Raw genomic sequence first — 18,407 nt, forward strand, 5'->3', positions numbered from 1 at the left:
ACTTTTCTACTCTTGGTTTACCTCAAAAGAATCAAACCAGTGATTGAAAAAGAGTTTAGTGAAAGGTGAGGTACAATAATCTTAAAAGATTATTTTACCTCAAAACTGTTTAGGCTGTCAAGGATGTTCGAGCGATGTGTAGTCTGGAGCTGTATTATGATATATACAGGAATTGTGTGCCTAAACATCCTTGACATTTTATCAGTCTTTTGAAATCATTTTCATTATATTTTCCAAGCTGTTTCAACATTATCAACTCTTTCGTCTGTCTTATTGTTTATTCATAAACGAGATGCAGTTTTAAAAATACTCTTAATATCTTCGTTGAGTTTTGAGTCATCTTGTACACGCTTTTTTCTACATTTTCAAGATATTTTTTAAAACTTAGGAATAAAACAGAATTTATTGTAATTACTTGCAAAATAATCATTATTTCAAGAAGGAATATCGAAAATTAATTATTCATAAGTAAAATAAGAAGCAAATAATGCAGTGCAGACATAATTCTTAAAAATTATTTTGATATAATAATAATTCACGATGTAATATAAACTTTGTACATGATTAAAAACACAAATGAACTGAAATAATAATAATTACAAATTTTTAATATTCTAAAAAGGTAACTTTAATAAATTCATGTTGTCGAAATTATTCTTGCAAATGATATTTATTAACTTTTGTTTCTAAATATTTTCATTTATAAAAGAAATGTTTCAGATATTATACATATTCCACTTTAATTGGAACTCCATATTTCGGGCGAATTATTGAAAGACCAACCTGAAGCTTGAGAGGATACTGAAAGTAATTAAAATCTTTATTTTAGTTTTATAATTATTAAATTATAATAAACTACTGTTAAAATAATTATTACATTAAATCATTTAATGATAGACAATCAATATTAATAAAATATTTTGAAATATTGTATCCGGAATAAATTTTATCAAAAAATAGAAGTCTTCAATATTCTTCGCTGCTTGCGTTTAACAAAACCTTTTCATATCTATTGAGAGTGCCAAATGGTAAGATCGAAGATTCTACAAACAAAGGTCATTCCCTAAAAAATTTTTGAGCTGTCCAGGACTTGAATCTGTATCCCTATGAGTGCGTTTTGTTCCTAGTCCATCATCTATATAAAATAGCAAATTTTATGAGCGATTGCCCATCAAAACTTTATTTTATATACCCATTTGGAATTTTACATATCTGCGTATGGCTCAAATAAAACGTTTTGAGTATTATAGGAATACCCTCTTATTAAAACTGGAAAATGTACTTAATTGTTTATGGTTCTATACCCACGATATATTCAAAACATGCTATTATTTAGATTCTAAGGATAGGGATCGTCCGTAAATTATATAACACTATTTTTATACTTTTCAACTACTATCCCACTCTTTGTAATGGTCCATAACACTGTCGCATAAACCACGCACAAAATTACGTAACTCATATCTTTGATCCCTTAACTGCACTAAGGAATAATACACAGCACGGGGTACCGAACGTTACATCTTATTAATTACATGTTTAATGTGCAAAGCAATGACGAACAGGAAAGTTCGATATGAAAATTTTCAGATTCAAAAATAAATTATTCTGTTACCAAAGGGTTGAGATCCTAGCATTTCCTATTGTAATTTTTGTAAACACCCACCATCTTGTACAGCATCGTAACGGTTACATACATACCATCCAAATCCGAATTATGTAAATGTTTATGTTAGATATACAGTATAAGTAACCTTAGGTATCTAAGGTTACATTTTTCGGTTACATGTTTGTATATAAGCATTAATATGAATTATATATTATGGAGAGGTTTCTTTAAAACTGAAATTCAGAAGCAAGAATTTCAAATTTTCTTAATTATTTAATTATTGTAAATTTGTAAATTTTAATTCTAAAGCTATTTTTTGTGACCTGATTTATTATAATAATTTAAAAATTTGACTTCTATTACAACATTTTATGTAGACCAAAATTTTAAAATAGCAATTTCCAAGTAAATGAATAGTAGTAAAGTATTCAAATTTTTATAAATAATACTGTATATTTTTATCAACTCATTCCATCATGTGGGTACAAAGATGACTTTTTCTCACCCAACGGATAGGCCCACACTGGGGCATCCGGATGGTGAGAGACGAGACCAGACATACAAGACAGACTAACAAAAAATTTTTGGAAACGGATTCGATTCCAGGTGCCCCAGAGCAGTAGACTAACGCCATAACCTCCTCAATAAAAATTAAACATTATTAACACTGTACATTTTAAATTACTATTATTTAAAAATATAAATTGATTTGTTAATCATGGATAACAAAATCTCATCTTTAGCCTCAATTATTGTCCAATAATTGTTATAAATTTGCCCATTGTGGCCAGGTTTAATATTAGCGAGTCGAGCGCATATAAGAATTAAGTATTACTAATAAAAGACAAGGAACAATGTTTTTATGAAGTAATCATAAAATATCCGGATCAGATTCGAGTCCAATCCATGACGGATAGACAACACTGGCCCAGCAGTGGCCAAGCGGTTCCGTTCCCTGAACACTGGGAGTTCGGTCGTGGGTTCGCGCCTCGCCCGGACGGGCTGACCACGTGGAGTTTTCCGGGTTTTCTCCACGTCTGTAACGCCTGAACAGGGCCAGTTACTCATAAAAGATCTCCCGGAAGACATCCTCCCTAGACAGATCGTCCAAGTGTTGCATTGCCATAGCTTAACAAAACAAACAACAGACAATCCTTTCCGATATGACAGCGTGTTATTTGTGGAAAACGAATACTTTTAATGATTATATTTCTAAAAGATATGAAATATGTCCATGTAAAATTACAGACTGCAATGTTAATTTAATTTTTACTCGAGAATTTAGATTAGATTACAAGGACGGAATAAGGCAACGAGACACTTGGGCGATTTGCCAAGAGGACGTGCTTCTCAGAAAAATTTTCTATGGTACATTAGTTATATTTACGTGTTACAAACTTGAAGAAAAGCCGGAAAATTCGTTGGCGCGAACTGACGACTGGGTTCAGCGGTTTTTATCCACTCGGCCATTGGTGGGCATTGAAGAATTAAGAAAAAATTATCAATACCTTATCAGTATTTTTGCAAGGTTTTAAATAAAATTTCTTTAATATTTTGGCTATTGCCATTTTAGCTTCCATCTGAGCAAATCTCATTCCAACGCAGTTTCTTGGACCAGATCCAAACGGTTGCCAAGCCATTGGATTGTTCTTATTACGATTTTCCGGAAAGAATCTACTTTAAAAATTTCATTAAAAATTAATTTTTCATTTCTACAATTGCCAAGTAATATAACGTCCAGAAAGTTTAACCTTTCGGGAATAAATTTCTCTGCATCAGGCCAATAATCTTCATCTCGATGTAACAGATAAACAGGAACCTGAATCGCCATACCTTTAGGAATTTTGTAACTTCCATATTGGGCGTCTTCTACGGTCTCTCTGTTTACAAATCTGAAATTTAAAGAACATTCCATAAATTTTTTTATTTTTATTTAACGGTAAACATAAAATAAACACATGTATACTTATAGCAGTGATTCTAACCAATTGGTTTTATTGACTGAATTATATTTTTATGAATTTATATCGGCCAATTAAAGCCAAATTATATTTTATTGAATATTGTTTAAAATATTCCAAAATCAATGAGAGAGGCTTATAATGTCAGTCATTAAATAACAGAGAATAACACAATAATGAATTACAGTATAAAAAATAAAAATTAATTATAACAAAATTTCAAAATAAAAGACTAGCCAGATAGCCGAGACGATTAAGGTGTCGGCCTGTAGCACTGAAGAATCTGGAATCCAAGCAAGCAACCGCAGAAAGTTTTCTTGGATAATCTGAGATATATTGGGTCCCGTCGTCCCTGACACCCGGTCATCTCCTTTGTGCGCTTGGAGGAACCCATGGCACGCATAGAATAAAAGCCCTGTTAGCATGCATAGGGCTCTAAGAGGGCCTTTATTCCTTGGGGAAAGAGTAAAAATAAAAATAAAATTCTAAACCAAAGATTGAGAATATGAAATTTCAGATGGCATACGGCCTTTTAAGTAATTTCTAGTGAAGCCTGATGAAATATAAACTGCAATAAAGTAAAAATAAGTTTTGTACACCTGTTTTTCTTCATATTTCAGATAAATTAACTAAAAATATATTTTTTTTCTTGTTCTTTTTTTCCAATAATGTACATGTTTGTACCTTATTGAAAAAAAACAGAAAATGTTTTAAAATATATCTGCATTGTTTGTGTGTTTATGCTGAATGTATACATTCAAATAATTTGCAATACAACGTGCGGCCTTGTAAGATCCTCTGAAATAGGATATGACCTTCTGATTAAAACAAGTTTCTACTTCTAATATAAACAAAGGTTAGTTGTTTTAGTAACTTACTATTTTGTTTTAAAAAAATAAACCAGCAACAAGTTGCTTAACTTTACTGGCAACATTTAAAATTTTGGTGGCACCATCTGTTATCATATTTTATTAAAGAAATTTTTATATTTTTAACTATTATAAAATGACAAAAAGCTTAATTTTGAGGTTAGGCATGGGGCTTTATAAAAAAAATTGTAAATGTTAATAACGAGTAAAGTCGTCATTAAGTCCGACCCTACTGAAGACACACAAAACTCCCATTATCTCCCCACTCCATTGATCTTTAATCACCAAAATTTAATAGCATCAATCCCCCTAATAAACAAACCTTCTTGCAAAATTTCAAAAATTTTCGACAGAAAACACAGGAGTTATTAAGCTTCAAAGTAGGTAAACAAAAATGTGTCCCCCCACACACATCCATACATACAGAAATTAGCCCCGAATGTTTTTTATTTGTATTTCTCGATGTCTCAAGGTGTCCTAAGTTAAAAAATGTAAAAATCTTAGGTGTTTTTTGACCGATCGCCATACTTTTCCTCTGTTATATATAACAGCCGGAAAAGTAGAAGAAAATAAAAAAAATAACGAGAGAATAGCGTCATATATAATCCTAACATTAAAAATATTAACTCATTACAAAGACAAAATAACTTTATTTATTAATTAAGTTCGTGAAAATCTATCTGTAAACCATGTTTCGAAATTGAATAATGTTCTAAATATAAACAAAACAATTAAAAGGAAACTAAAATTACTTACAGATATATTGGAGGATATAAACGTAGTATCTCAGAAAAAACGGCATCTAAATATTGTAATTTGTGTACAGAATCATAATTAAGACATCCCTAAGAATAGAAGAAAATAATTATATAATTATATGACGATTAATTAATTGCTTAATGCAAGTTACTACCTCTCTCTCGAGCAATTCATTTACTTCTCTTCTGATATTCTCTTGCACTTCCGGATAGTTAACCAGCATCATGGTGCAGAAAGCGAGGGCTGTACTTGTAGTTTCGTATCTGAAATTAAGCAACATTAATCACTAGAGTTTTCGGCAATAAATAAGCATTTAAAGGTATTTAAAGTGTACCCTGCAAGTAGAAAAAGGAATGCATTTGAAATTAATTCGTCGGTGGTCAGACGTCTTGATTTCTTGCCTTCGTTGCTATCTGCGATGTTTTAACGATTAAATATATTAAAATATTGTAAAAATAGCAAAATTATTACGAAACATAACACAGAATAATGCCTCATTAATTATGTCACGATTTGTTACGATGAAATTTTATCCGATTATTAAATTACTATGCGGAAATTAAAATAAGCGAAACTATAAAAATACATTATTATAAAGTATAAACTTTATACTGATTAATATTTATATTATTTATTTATTTACATTCAAACTACAAAACTAATACGTAGACAGCAAAAAAGAAATTACCTCCTATAAGTCTAATATTTAGACAGACAAAGAGATAATCTCCTACGATAATTAAACAAGCAAGAGGTTAATTATTTATTATAGAGAACCGCGCTCTTAATAACTTCTTTGGTCTTCTAAAGGAAGACCGGGCGAACACTTGACTTAATGCAAAAAGTTTATTTCAGTTTTATATACACTTCGGCTGATAATAGCACTCTTCTTGTCATCAATTTCTTAATAAAATTGCACATATAATTCAAAATTCATGAACAACCATCTTAATAAAGGCAGAAATTTAAGATTCAAAAAGGAATCTAAAATCAAACCTAAATTGAATTTACTGATGCTTACTTTGTCAAGCGTTCGTCCTGTCTTCCTTTAGAACAAAGAAAGAAAGCAAAAGATTACTTCCAATAATATTTAAACAAGCAATTACTCCCAAAAATACATAAAAATAAAATGATTATAACATTAAATTATTCACTGCTGCTTATAAAAAAAACTAGTTTAATTCATACCAATTCTCTCTCTTAACATATTTTCTTTTTCTGTATCACCAGCAATCAAGGATTCATCGTCTACTTTAGTATTTTCTTTCACTTCAGCATCAATTAATTGTTGTAAAAGATCGACTTTTTTTTGCTAAGAAAAGAAATAATAATAATTGAGGATCTAATTTGAGTTCTTTTCTAATTAATAATTTCATTGATATTTTGTAATTAATTATTACCGAAGGATTTTCTCTTCTTGTCTCGATAATAACTTTGCATCTGTCAAATAGTTCTTCTACGGGGTGTCTCCCTTTATTCGCTCGAAATCCGCCAAAAAGTCTAAATAGGCGCATCACATGAGAAAGATGGTTGAAAGCGGCTAAATAATTAATATAAATCATTTCAATCTTACTGTTTTTTTATATATTTAGTGTTTTTAAATTATTAAAGAATTGCAGAAGTTATATTATTACAAACTGAAAAAGTCTGTACTTTGTATTTGTGCATAGTATACTAAACCTTCGATATAACGCCTTCCTAAATAACGCCAATAAATATTTGTGAACGAATTTTCCTTATAAAATATCAAATAGAGAACCATTCAGTACTTACGAATTAGTTACATTGAAATAACAGCAGTATCTGTAAATTACGCGAATTTTAAACTTTCAAAGCCAAATTTCTATTTAGAACTTATTATTTGAAGTATTTCACTTTAGCACCAAACTACATCTAATGCCAATTTTAGTAGTCAATAAATGATAGCGCTAAATTGAAATTTAAGTCATAAAAGAATGCCTTGTGTAGTTAATGCCATAAAAGAACGGTAGCATTTCACGGAGGCGTAACTCCGTCACTTTTCGATGACGAAACGTAATGCATACATAGATTCGTCACTCATCTATTCATTCTATCTCGCATCTCATCTCGAGTTTCATCTCGCATAGGAAACTGTAATGCATCTTGAATTAGTTTCTCTTTTTGCCTACTTGGTGGCGGTGGATTGAACATGGTGCAGATGCGGGCCACTATCTCTTCCAGAAGCCTAATGTGACTTCTTCCTATAAGGGTAATGAAAGACAGTTTACGTGCCCAAATGTTTCTATCCTCCGGGATCTTCGGAAAAAAATCACTCATGCTGTAATATCTTTACATCAACACGTTCTATCATATCTAGCTAAAATATGACTACAGCTTGGATGTGTGTCCGGGTGACCAAAGGTGCGGACACATATCACATTTGGATAGTCGCATTTCCTATTGAAATATGTCATGATTGTATAAAGTAAATATTACAGATCTGTAAAACCGCATCATTCTTTAATGACCATCCTATATTTAGAATTAAAGTACTTGGAAAGATGTAACAAAAAACCTACGAGATAGATTCCGCGATACGTCTCCTATATCAAGAAGTCTGATACAAAAGCAAATTCTTAATTATTTCTGTATTATGAGTTCGAAGACATGTTCAAGTTTTCAAAATTTTGTACAAAATCATATAAAAATATTTTCTTTACTTTGCATGCTCCAATTATAATAAACGCATCTATAATCATATCCTATCAGAATATAAAAAATTAATTTCTTATAAAATGTTTGTATATTCTATATGTTAATTAATTAATTAGATTTTTCTCCCATTTTTATATGAAAAAAATCCACTTAATTGACAAAAATGATTATATATATATATATATAAGATGCATATTAGATAAAGACAATAGTAATATAAAGAAGAATAAAATCTATCTTATATTGTAAGCATCTTTTATTCTCTATATAATATTATTTATCCCCTTTATAAATAAATAAAACAATTTTATTCGAATAATATTTCTTTTATTTATACACAAAATTTTTTCATGCATTATTTTTAATTTATAAAATTAAATATAAAAGCAATGCTAACACAAAATTTAAAGAATAAATAACTTAAAAAAGCTATAAAAATTATTTAAAAAATTTGCTACTTACACGAAATTAATGCAGAAATAAATTGAAATGGGAAATTAAACATTAAATGTGCTAATCTTAATAGGGGATCGTCGGGATTTTTCTGTACATTTGTCTGTATTCCAAAAGCCGTCCGTCCAATCACATCTATTGTTAGACGTTTAAATAGGGTATAAATATCAAATGTCTCTCCGGATTGGCATTTTTCATTTAAATTTTCAAGCAGTGTATCGATAGCATCATTCATAATAGGAGACATCTGTTAGCATAATGTAAAAGAAAAAAAATTTTTTATTCAAATTTCGTTGATATAAAAATAATCGAAAAATATCCTTGGAGAATGTTTTTAAAAATGAGTCATACTATATTAATTTTTATTAGATTGTAAGCATCTTTTATTTATTTATTTATTTATTTATTTATTTATCTTTTATTGTATCCCTTGAGAATGTTTTTGTTCAAAAACATTCTCCAGGGATTCTCTTCTAAGGGGATTAGACGTGCAATTGTTCAGTCAATAATCATTTATGCACTTTATATGAGGTTATAGGAGGGGATATTATTCTCTCGGACTCCACCCTAAAAACTCTGGTCAGAAGAATTGTTCCTGATAATTTCGTTTGTATTTCTCATCATAATTTCTTCTCTCTCTCTAATGGAAAACATGCCAGTAGATAAGAGAGGAAATAATTCCTGCATAATATTTTTTCTTGGAATAATTTTAAATAAATCTTTTGTTAATTTATTATTCATGCAAAATAATTTTAAGTTAAAAACCACAGTTTTAAAGCATTTTAATACATATTTTTTTAAATTTTACATTAATTTAATTATTGAAAACTTTTAAACAATGTAAAAAAGTATTTATTGCATTGGATCAATTAGAACGAAATCTAATAACCATTAATTTACACCATTTTAAAGTTTTAAATGTGAATTTAAAACTCTAAAATATCATATTTAAAATTTTAAAACGTTATTTAAAACTTTAATTTTTTTCTTGATCAAGTTATAGTTAATTAATTTTCACTGAAGAACATTCAGAAAAAATAATCATATTGTTAATTTATTTAATTTAAAATACATGCTCTCCACCTCAAATTATTACTGGTGTCTTGCCCCTGTACAGCATACTTTTCCGCTAGAAATAGAGTCGTGCTGGTTAACTATTAACTGTTTTCAGGAGAAGTTTTGAATTGAAATAACGTGACTCGTGACCTCTGGTTTAGATCGAAAGTTAATTGGAGGCTCCTGCTCCTGCACTTTCCATATTTGGTCTCAACTTTCATTTATCTAACATCGTTCTCGCGATTAAGGAAAGACTGACTGACAACAGTGGAAATTTGTGGGGTCTACAATTTTTTCAAATTTCAATCCAATAAATCCTCTCTCGAATCTTATAAAAGATAACAGAACTTAGTTTAATATGCAAAGTCTTAGAGTTTCTTCAGATCAGTACAAAAGTATTTTATGTCCAGTTAAAATATTCAAAGGGAAAGCGGTTGGACACCACCAAAAAAACTTATTGAAAGTATGTTAAACTTCTCTGCATGGCTTAGTGCTCGAATACATGCAAAGAAGTCTCGCTGTTTATTGTATATAACCTTACATATTCTAAGTAATGTTAAAACAAACAAGCATACTTACGACAATACACGATAATGTTTCCATAGTTTTCAATATTGAACATCGATTTGCATAGTTTAATTTAGTGATTTAATAAAAACTTACCATTTTCATTTTGCTTGTGGTAAACGAAGGGGTGACTAGGCTTCTCATCTCTTTCCATTCTGTTCCTTTTAAAAATAATAAATTTACTCGTCTTTTATCATTTGTATTCACTTTTTCTCCGTAAAGCAACTGAAAATTTATTTTTCAAAATTTTAGTATAAAAAAACCGATTTCAAATTTTGTAACACAATATTGACTTACTGGTCTGTTCGGAAATTTGTGGAATTCTTTTATCTGTATATTCTTCAATAAGTCTGTATCGGTAACTAGCAGAACGGGCTTTAGCCCAATGTAATATCTGAAACAATAATTTTCGCCCATAGAATTAACAAGTTCCTACTAATTATACATCGTAACCTACACTTTTAGTACGATAAATGTTATATAATAAAATATATTGTGTTTATTACATAATATGCAGGAACTCCATAAAATTCTTATATAATTCTTTTAAATAATTTATCTGTAGCTTACAAATAAAAACTACAAAATGCGTTTAAAAATAATCTATACTTCGTTTAAGAGATTATTATTTTTACTCTATCTACCGTTTTTGACACTAAACAAGGTCTATTTTAGTCACTCGTTATGAGTTCAACCAGTCCCACAATATTCTAAAGGGATGGATCCAACATATCTGGACGGACCAGCCTCAAAAATTCCTGGAGTTTTTCGACCCGTCCGAATTCGATCTTAGTTAGATTCTCCAGAGTGAGATGCTGTCACTTTAACCGCTTGACTATCAGACAATGTTAGTGTTTAAGAATTGTAAAAATGTATCTTAAACTCCTCATTAACCATTAAGAAGTTTAAAAATAATCTCCTTTCTTCTGATATAAAATATAGTTTGATTTTGAATTTCAAATAGATTCTTCAGATGTGTTTCATTTGCATGATTAATTATATTCATGATCCTAATGTTGGTTTGATGGGATACGACAGCGCAATACATGAGCAATCTGGCAAGGAAAGTGCCTCCTATGGAGGACTTTGTGAGAAAACTGGCTGTAGCAAGCGATAGACACGTGAAGAAAACCCAGAAGACTCCACGTAGCTAGCCCGTTGGTCAGGCGCGAATCCACCAGCAATTACCAGTATTCGGTGGTTTTATTTATCCATTCTGACATTGATAGGTTCGTGATCCAAATGTGAATGTCATTTAAAAGAAGATTTAGAGTAATCTTAATAGGAAGTTCATTTAAAAAGAACTTAGAAACACAATTGTTAAAAATGTTTCTGTTCCCTAAAAATATCTAATGATAATAAATTATAGTATTGTATTTTACGAACAAAGCAGAAATTAAAAGCAAAATTACATTAAATTCAATAATTTTGTTCGTAAAAGTAAAATAAATTATAATTTCAAAGTGTTACAGATATTTTTACTCGCATCAAGGAGCGTATCCAGTATGCGTAATAATAAATAAATAAATAAACACAGATATTTTTACTTTTATAGAATCTAAGCTATCGAAGTTTTAACGCAGATAGAGGGCTTTACACACATCCTACTTTATAAGCATATACAAATTTAAGTTATGAAACTATTAAAATTGTAAAAAAGTATATACATAATTAATTAATTTAAAAATTATAATTATATATACTAGGGTTGGGACATTGCTCGACTCTGTTGTAACATTCTGTAGAATTGAAGCAGAGCCGTAAATAAAGAGGTGATCCTGCTGGGGAACCTTGCACTTGCCACCACTGAAGCGAGTCAAGAACAAATTGCTTGACGCCGATTGCTTTGTTATTGTGTTCTGTTCATTTTTTCGCAAATTTTCCGTTAGGCGCGCACAATGCTGTTTTTTTTAATTATTATTTTTACCCCCTAAATTTCATTAGGTGCGCTCAATCGTGTCAGAAAGCTTGAACATTGTCACTTTGATCCCGCCGGGTGTCTGGAAAACGAAGTCAGGGACCGTCATTTTTAATTATATTTTTGGACTCCTCATCGCAATTAATGGAAAATGAGAAAATTTCTTGAAAATCGGTCCTACAAATTTTGAAAACGAACTCATTTCTATAAGCAACATTGCTAGCGACTTGCTAGCGACCTTGTATCTCGAAAACGAAATCATGGACCCCCATTTATTTGTTATATTTTTGAATTTCTTGTCGCAGTTAATAGAAAATGGCAATTTTATTAAAACCGATCAATCAAATTTTGAAAAAAAACACCATTCTATAATCCAGAAAGTGGCTTAGCTAACGCTTCACCTCATTTGTTTATTTATAATCAATCAAATTGTCACATAACAGTAATTGTGTTCGTTGCATTGTTGCATTAAGTAAACTTCAAGGTGTCAAAATTCTGTTATTTTTTTTATTTTAAATACACATTTATAACAACATACAACAGTTTATATATCATAATAAATTCAAGCATTCTAAATTATATCTTAAATAAAAATATATCAATAAACAAAGTATTACTGGTTTGTAATACAGTCAAACTTCTAAACAATGGCCATTGATGGAAACATAAAAATTGGCTATTATAAATGGCGTAAAATATTTTAAGAAATAATTTAAATTTAATTAAATACAAAATGATGGATCAGAATTTTAAGATATTTATAAAATATTAAATTAGTATCGTGACAAGAACTTTGAAACTTATTCATTTCATATTTAAGATTTAAGAAACTGGATATACAACATTGAGTTATACATTATTAAAAGTCATTCCGGAATTAACATTAAAGATTTAAACGATGGCCCTATTTGTAACTCGAGATTCTTCTTATGAATAATGTGTTGAGTGTGAGTTTATTATTTCATAGCAAATACTGACGAATTTCCTAAGTAATCGTAAAAGTAATTGCAAGTCTTGAGGCAAATCATGTAAACATTAATTTCACTCAAAAGATAGACAAATCAATTCGGAAAGATATTATTCAATTCTGAACAAAGATAAATGGTAATGTCTGTGAACATTCGCCAAAGACGCTAAACCAAAAGAAGTTGAAGTATACAATAGCCTTTGAAGATTGATTTTAAATGATTTATGTGAAATGTTTCTTTACTTCCCAACGTTTTAAATATTCAAACCCTTAAAGGAAAATGGGAGATTCGTTACAATTAGGAGATAAGTCAATTTATTCAATCTAATGGTTGTCCTGTTCAAAAGAAAATCTTCACTATTTTTAGCTTTCATTGCTGTATCTCACCCGAATTTTGCATTACGTAAGTGATAAATTAGATTACTATTGATAGCCTTCAACTGACTAATTTACTTATTAAAACTTTAGAAAGTTGCAGTTCCCCCTGCTACCTCTGCTACTGAACTGCCCATGAGACAAGACCCGACATATCCGGGCCATACCGCCCACGAAAAACTTCTGGGGAGATAAGTCCGAATTCAATCCTGGATTACTCTGAGAGATAGATTACTATTTAACTACCTCGGGTATCCGGCTCATTTACATCTCTTATTAGAAATCAGGATATAAAGATTTTAGCGAGAAAGATATTTATATTTTTAATTGTATTTAAATAATAAAACCTTTCGAATGACTATTTAATGAATAAATTACTTACCCAACGACTTTGCCGTATTTTTTAATCCATTTTTTATGAGTTTCTATAAATCCCTAAATAAAATTAAATCGATTTATATTCAATTAACACTGAAATATTTCGTTATCATATTTACAAATATTATAAATAAAGTACTTATTAATTTCACATTAAAATTAATTATCAAATAATTTAAAAAGTAATTTAAATAATTTCATTATAATTTTATTTTGAAAGGGAAATTTCAAATATTTATAAAATTTAATTATTGAAAATTGTATATTAGTTAATTCTTACCTAAGCTATAAATTCAGATAAATAAAACATTTTATTCAAATATATAGTCATTGCCATAAAAATTAGCTCAGCCGAGATGGAATTGTATCGCTGCAAATTTTGATCATACAGATAAGTCTCGAGCAAGTATGGAAATGATGAGTTACAGCATAATGCTAGCAGAGGCGTTAAAGTGCCTCCTCGTTGGCCTATAAAAAATGTGCGTAAATGCATCCTGTCTGTAGTTTACCTGTTGCAGAGGGATGCTGTATCACTAAAGATGCCAATACGATGCAATCGAAGACCGTATGAACAATTAACCGAGTTTGGGAGGAGAAGGATCATCGGGTTAAGAGAAGCCGAATGGTCATTTAGCCAAATAGCCCTCCATCTAGTCCGTTCTGCCAACACTGTGAGAAAGTTCGCACACACGGTGTCCAAGCTCAGGACGCCCTCGGCAGCCACTAGCCGAGAGGACCGCTGGTCCTCCGACAAGCACGCACACAGCCAACCATATTGTTGTCCGCCATCCGGACACAGATGGCACTATTATTACAGGTCCCTGTGTCTGTCCTTACCATTTCGAGGCATCTGGATGAGGAACATTTGGTATCGTGGTAGCCATTTTACTTGCTGCCATAGACGGCTATCTACCGTTGTCTCAGTTTGGAGTGGTGTCGGTCCGGACAGATTGAACCGCAACGGAATAAAACCAGGTTGTCTACAGCGACGAATCCAGATACGGTTTGGGCAGTGACTACAGCCATGTTCGTGTATGGAAGCCCCGTGGCGAACGCCTACACTTTGGATCGGAAAACCGTCTCACAGTTGGTGTGATGGGTGCCATCACTACTAGAAGCGACAGTTAGTCGCCTCTAGTAGTGATCCAAAAAAGCATGACAGCCCAGCGGTACGTCAATGACATCCTGCAGCCACATGTGTTGCCTCTCGTGGCAAGGCTCCCAAGAGCCATTTTCCAACAGGATATGGCTCAAATACATACAGCAAGGGTGCCTCCCCCACATTGCCATATTTCTCTGGTCTTCGCGGTATCCTGATTTATCACCGATAGAACATGTCCTCCCGGGTGATCCCAGGATCACCTGGGACGACATGTTGGACAGCCTAAGAGTATGGACAAACTAGAGGACTGCTTGCAGCAACTGTGGACTGATCTGCCGCAATCTGCCAACAGAGATGCTTCCCAGGATTTTCTGGGGAGAAAATGGTCCTATTTAAATGTTACATACAAAGAAAATCCGGAAAATTCCACGTAGCCAGTCCATTGGTCATATGCAAAACCGAGATCTTGGATCCGTTGGTCAGGATCCACGACCAACGGATCCAGTCCCGTAAACCTAACTAGTCACTCAGAATAACTACCCATTTGGCTACTGGTAAGCTAGTCACTCAGAATAAATTACCCATTTGGCTACTGGTAAGCTAATGGGTTTAAACAGTTTCATATTATCATCATCTACAGGTGCCCGAATGTACAGTATATGCTGTCGTAATACTGTACATGCAATCTTTCTCTAAATGTAGTAATCTTAAAAATATGTCTCGGTTAACTGACTTTTGGATCACGTCATAATTTTAAATAATATAAAATGTGCATAAATTCATAATTTAAAGCAATAATTGTAACTTATAATTGATTAAACAAACTTACATTTCTGAAAATTTCCAAAAAATTGCCAAAAATTACGTTAGGTTGAGGTCCAGGAATTCCTAATTTCAGAAATACTTGAAAATGTCTTTTTCTCCATCTATTCAAAATTACAAAGAAATTTTTTTACAATAAATTATTAAATTATGATAGGTTTATGAATATGATAAGAATAAGCGTGGATAGATCTGTTCATATTAAAATATGGCATGAACTTTCCTGCTCAGAGCCACCAAGAGCTTGTACAGACCTGAAGCATATTTTTTTTTTGGTTCTCTAACTTTTCACTGGGTTCAGGAAAAAATCTCCAGCTTTTTCCTCTTGATAATTTTAGTATACATTATCAGTTTCTCATTAAACTTGCAGTCTCTCATTATTTATTGAGACATAATGCTTCATATTTATTATCGACTATATTTATATTCGTGGAAAAATATAAAATCATTTCTGATTATAATATGATAAATAACTTTTAAGTTAAAAATCAATTTATGTCGTTATACTGTAAATCAGTGTATTTCAACCTTTTTTTTAATCTCATGGCATACTTGAACTCATAGTTAAAATTCCGCGGAAAAATTACATGATTTAAAGTTGTGTTTGTAAATAATCTATTGCCATATTACTTGCCACTTAACCTAATTCTTTTTGTCTATATTTTTTGTAAATTAAATAAAACAGTAGTGTTGTTCCTTAAAATAGCATCTGGTTACAACAATAGTTATTTAACTCCCTCAGCAATGGCCGGCATTTCTATGTCGAGTAGCCATGTTAAATGAATAATTTATAATTTTCAATTTTTATTACTAGAGTAAATATTTTTTTATGATTAGTCTTCACGTCAGATTGGATTTTTTTAAACTCTTTCCATCCTGTGGGTAATAAGAGGGCCTCTTTTAGCAGGTCCATTATGGGTTCGGCCAGGTCCACAATGGGGCGACCGAGCGGCGAGGAACGGGAACGACATATCCGGACGGCCATCACCGGAAAATTCCCGGGGATTTTTCGATCCGTCCGAATTCGATCCCGGGCTCCCCAGAGCGGTAGGCTGGCAACTTGACCGCTGGCCATCCGACGTCTATCAGATTGGATTGTGAACTGATGAGAAAACGCAACGCAACACTTCGGTGATCGCTAAGGAAGTTACCATCCGGGAGACTTCCTATGGGAAACTTGCTCCTATGTAGGGTTTTTTGTGGTTTTTGGCCCTTTACGGCTCAGAGCACAAAAAAGCCAGCTTCTATGTAGGTGTTAGAGATGTAAAGAAAACCTAGAAAGCTCCATGTTCAACGGCCATTCGTTGGCGAGGTGCGAACCCACGACCAGTGTTTAGTGGTTTTATCCATTCGCTCACTAGCAGGCTTTTAAATCAGACAATTTACTATGAGCGCCTTTTTAACGTTTTTTCTATGTTTAATTATGATTTTAATTAAAAACACGGATTTTCAACCTTCTGAAATTACAATTCATTAATTGAAACACATTTGAATAGGATGACGTTCATCGTATTACAATATTAAAAACAGTTTAAAGTCTTATCATAGATAATACTACATTTATCATCTCCTAATATTTATAATAAATTATTAGATAAAAAAAATAAATTTCAACGTAAGTTAATTCCTGAGTTTTATATTTGCCTAATTTTAAATCCAATCCTTCAGAAAATACTCATAAATGAATTGTTATGCCATTAAAGGTTTGAAAAATATTCTGTTATCATGAATCTAAACCACTCAAACAACGCTCCCTTGTGGGCGATGAGTGGAGCGCTGGAGGCAGGGTACTGAATTGTGACCAAAGGCAAAAGTTGGGGTCACTGACAGCCGTTCCTTTTCCTCTGTTAAACTGATAAGAGGAAACATTGCGTTTAATGGTTTCCAGATGTCGAGAACAATGTACGGTAAGGGCACAAAGTGTGAGATTCATAGAAAAGTTTTCCTAAGAATATTTCCAATCCTTTCTCACACAAGAGAAAATGGGTTAGGGGGCGTTGGGTATAACTTTATGGAACAAAGGGAGCGGTGGATCAAAAAAGTTTGGGAATCACTGATCTAAACAAAAGTAGATTATATAACCTTGGAAATAAGTTTTATTTAAAGTACTATAAACAATGTTAGATTTGTAAAATTGTAAGATGATATTAAATGTATGGCGCTCTATTATAAAATATTCGGCTATTTAACAATATTTAACGTACTGTACTTAAATATATAGCAAAGTTACATTTTACTGTCGCGATTGTAAACTTGTAATAAATTTATATTTATCAGAGAGATACGACAGATATAGAGTTGTTTACACTCAGGTCAGATTTCAAAATCAAAATGAAAACAGAAAAATAATTGACTTATACTTACTGATACCACAAAAATAAAAGGAGAAATGTTAAAGAGAGCGTGACTTGCAAAAGCATTGTTTAAAATGAAACAAAAATGCTTATCTTCGCAACGATAAATGATATTATATATAAAGCAATAATCCATATCAATTTTAATCAGTTCGAAGTACTGTTTCTTTGTTTCTATCAATTACGTAAGTTATTGATTGCCTCTATCTATAATTGACTGACATTTAGTCATGGAGTACATTAACTTGATGGTATACAACAACCCAACGTGTGGGCGATCTGCCAAAGAAATTTTGCCTGGAGAAAGATAAAAATTTTCAATGAGAAACTGATCCATATTTAGGTGTTATACAGTGGCGTAGCTACAAATTCAGCGCCCTGGAGCAAGTAGAGTCGGCGCGCCCCCTAGTTTCTCGGAAGAGGTCTCGCGAACTTTGTTTTGAACATTTAATTTTAAAAAATATATCTAATTATTTCGATTTAAAACTTTATTCAATAATAATTTATTTGAGATTCAAGATATTTCAATAATAAGATATTA

The 18,407-nt window shown here is 31.5% G+C and overlaps 1 protein-coding gene across 1 annotated transcript; it reads right to left on the bottom strand.

Annotated features, from left to right (window-relative positions):
* Positions 1-704: 704 nt before the first annotated feature.
* On the bottom strand, positions 705-17,964 carry LOC136977979 (cytochrome P450 3A4-like). Its single transcript, XM_067273599.1, has 14 exons — positions 17,877-17,964; positions 15,520-15,616; positions 13,593-13,645; positions 10,248-10,344; positions 10,047-10,175; positions 8,337-8,574; positions 6,599-6,738; positions 6,387-6,510; positions 5,533-5,611; positions 5,353-5,461; positions 5,196-5,284; positions 3,361-3,501; positions 3,118-3,283; positions 705-801 (listed from the first exon to the last, which is right to left on the bottom strand). Exons 1-14 carry the CDS (start codon positions 17,930-17,932, stop codon positions 724-726), a joined length of 1,596 nt encoding a protein of 531 aa, XP_067129700.1. The 5' UTR covers positions 17,933-17,964; the 3' UTR covers positions 705-723.
* Positions 17,965-18,407: the final 443 nt, after the last annotated feature.

The sequence above is a fragment of the Centruroides vittatus genome, unplaced genomic scaffold, assembly GCF_030686945.1.
Source record: "Centruroides vittatus isolate TY-2023 unplaced genomic scaffold, ASM3068694v2 contig_484, whole genome shotgun sequence".
In the NCBI taxonomy this organism is placed as follows: Eukaryota; Metazoa; Arthropoda; class Arachnida; order Scorpiones; family Buthidae; genus Centruroides; species Centruroides vittatus.

What these genes read in the sequence shown, in the direction of transcription:
- LOC136977979 (XM_067273599.1), bottom strand. Translation starts at nt 17,932, where the DNA reads ATGCTTTTGCAAGTCACGCTCTCTTTAACATTTCTCCTTTTATTTTTG. An exon ending in TTTTGGAAATTTTCAGAAAT is followed by an intron (nt 13,646 to 15,519) that starts GTAAGTTTGTTT and finishes AATTTTATTTAG; the next exon opens with GGATTTATAGAAACTCATAA. An exon ending in TTCCTTTTTCTACTTGCAGG is followed by an intron (nt 5,462 to 5,532) that starts GTACACTTTAAA and finishes GCTTAATTTCAG; the next exon opens with ATACGAAACTACAAGTACAG.